Here is a 2,418-nt window from a genome sequence, read left to right as displayed (position 1 = left end):
CCAGGAGCGCTGTCTATGAGGAGGGCCGGATAGCCGCTCTCCTTGGAGAGGTCGATGACGGTCCGTGGTGGGCCGGCGTCCATGGGGGCTTCCATGGCGAAATTTTGCGGAGGCGGCGGCGGGGCCTGGTGGTGTTGTTGTTGCTGATGCTGAGAGTGCGGCGGCTGCTGCTGCTGCTGCTGCTGATGGGCTCCGGGCCCGGGAACGAGGCCTTGGAGGGCGGAGTGTATGGCTTCTGCTTGTTGTTGGGCGGCTTGGCTTGGGCCGTTGGGGAGAAGGCCGTGGGTGGCGGAGGAGAGGTCAAAGTGTGGTTGGTGTTCGTGTTGGTGTTGCTGCTGCTGGGAAGGAGCGCCTGGGTGGTGGTGGCTCGGATGACCGTGGTGATCCTCGTCTACGACGTCGTCGTGCTCGCCGTCCTCGTCTTGGTCTGGGAGGTGTTCAGTTTTGGCAATGATAGAGTGACGGTCTTCCTCATCATCGTCACGAAGCTGGGCGTCTATGTGGTCGGCCGTGACGGAGGACTGGCGATGGCTACGTCCGCGACCGCCGGCAATGGGAGGCTTGGTGACCTTGTTCGGGCGACCGCGCGGTCGTCCGATGGCACCGCCTCTACCGGACATGGAAGGGTTCTCTAGGTCGGGCGGGATGCTTTCGCGACGACACGGATGAGACGTGATGTTTGGCGATGCTGAGCAGCTGATAACAGCTGGTGGGTGAACAGGCTTGAATTGAGGGAGAGGAGCGCCAGTGTGTGCGAAGGCGTCGGGGATTTCCCACCACCTACGACTGGTGGCCAAATGCGGTTAGCGTCGTTGGCGGTGCTGCTTCGTCTGGGGGCATGTACAAGTTGGCCACCTCCTCTCCTCTGTGTTCTTTCCTTATCTTCAAATTCATCTGAACAAAATGGTGAGGAAACGTGTGATCATTTCGAAAATTGACAGTCAAGCTCTGACATGAGCCAGCCGGGTGTACGCACGGAAGTCTCAGAGCTGATCGAATATAGCAGCAGACCTCGACACTTGTGTGAAGCCATGGTCATGACAGTTGTACACGGCATCAGTGACAGGCCAACAACAAGCTTGTCATTGGCGCGGTGCACGCCAGACTCGACCCGAAGAATGAACGTGTACTGATGGTGCTGTTATCATCCCAGTATTTGTGCCAAATTTTTGACTGATTTAGCTGCTCTCCAGTCGGCATCGGGATGATCATTTGCCTTGACAAACACCCATTTATGCAGTCATTGTACCAAAGACGACTGTAACCTTGCTGTCTAGAGTGTCGAGAGAATACTGCACGCTTTTCTCTGCATTTGTAAGCAGCATATTTCCATTTCAGATGACGGGAGCCGACAAGGTAAATCTGGCTTGAGGAGGCATCATTGAGTATGAACACTATGAACACTTTCAGAAGGAGACTCACCAAATCTCAGTCAGCTAGAAAGGTAATCCTGGCCCTGATAAATTGTTCCAGAGCAACGCTTCAGCCTGAGGAACCCCTCCCATCCGTCTGGTCTATAGTCCCGCCGGTTGCCCAGCGCCGCACGATACTGGATGTCACTATCACTAGGCCAGACGGAGGCCAGACGGAGTAGTGGACGTGAACAACGTTCTTCCCTGTGTACTATGATAAGACAACTGCGTTTGCCGATTTTGGGCCCGAGGCTAGTGAGGTTCCTTACATAGCATTAGTGATCTCTTCATTGTACGGATCGTGTACCTCGCGTCTACTCATGCAGAACCTATCCCGTGCTTGAGCCTCTCTTTTCGATCATGTGCGTCATTGAACCTGCAGGCTCTACTGCTGCGGAGACTCCCACACGTCGCCCCCTCCTTCCGACGCCGTCATGTCCCTCCACCGCTGCATAAACTCCCGCAGGCCCCCCTCGCCGGCCGTGCTCGCGTCGACAACCTCCTTCGGCAGCTTGTGCGCCGAGTACTGCGCCGAGCTGAAGTTGGCCGACGATGGGTTATCCCGCTCCATGAGCCGCAGCTCCGGCACGAGCTCGTCGGCCTCGTCCTCGTCCTCTGTCGTGGCGTCCTCGTCGTCGGCGCCGGCGCCCACGTCCTCGCGAAACTCGTGCGGGCTGACGACGGAGCCGAGAATGGGCCGCGGCACGTCAAACGTCAGTAGCTCGCCCCAGTCGAACAGCAGGCTGTCGGTGCGGGCGGCCCAGGGGTTGACGTCGATGAGGCGCACGCGGCCGAGGCCGTCGCGCGCGTCGCTGTCCTCGGGCACGTAGACGTCAAAGATGAAGCAGCCGTCGGGGAAGGTGAGCTGGAGCTTGTCGTCGAAGAAGCTGCGCACCTTGCTGACGAGGGCGGGCCGTAGCGCCTCGAGAAAGGGGGTAGTGGTTCTGGTCGCGCGAGCAGAGGCCGATGAGGATGCGATGCTTTGACGAAGCAGCGGAACTCGAGG

General features: G+C 58.5%; 2 protein-coding genes across 2 annotated transcripts in view; one reads left to right on the top strand and one right to left on the bottom strand.

The window, feature by feature from the left end:
• Positions 1–146: 146 nt before the first annotated feature.
• Positions 147–635, top strand: VDBG_06676 (predicted protein; the record flags this gene model as incomplete). The annotated part of the gene is made up of 1 exon (XM_003003068.1): positions 147–635. The coding sequence occupies one exon, from the start codon at positions 147–149 to the stop codon at positions 633–635; it is 489 nt and encodes a 162-aa protein (XP_003003114.1).
• Positions 636–1,797: 1,162 nt separating this feature from the next.
• The window catches only part of VDBG_06675 (cell cycle control protein Cdc123), a gene marked incomplete at both ends in the record, with an annotated part of 1,393 nt that continues 772 nt past the window's right edge, over positions 1,798–2,418 (bottom strand). Inside the window, one exon of the mRNA XM_003003067.1 lies at positions 1,798–2,334. Within this exon, the coding sequence (XP_003003113.1) occupies positions 1,798–2,334 (537 nt within the window). The remainder of the gene's footprint in view (positions 2,335–2,418) is intronic.

Source organism: Verticillium alfalfae, genomic scaffold (genome assembly GCF_000150825.1).
Source record: "Verticillium alfalfae VaMs.102 supercont1.8 genomic scaffold, whole genome shotgun sequence".
NCBI lineage: Eukaryota > Fungi > Ascomycota > Sordariomycetes > Glomerellales > Plectosphaerellaceae > Verticillium > Verticillium alfalfae.
This window is presented reverse-complemented; position numbering and strand designations above follow the sequence as displayed.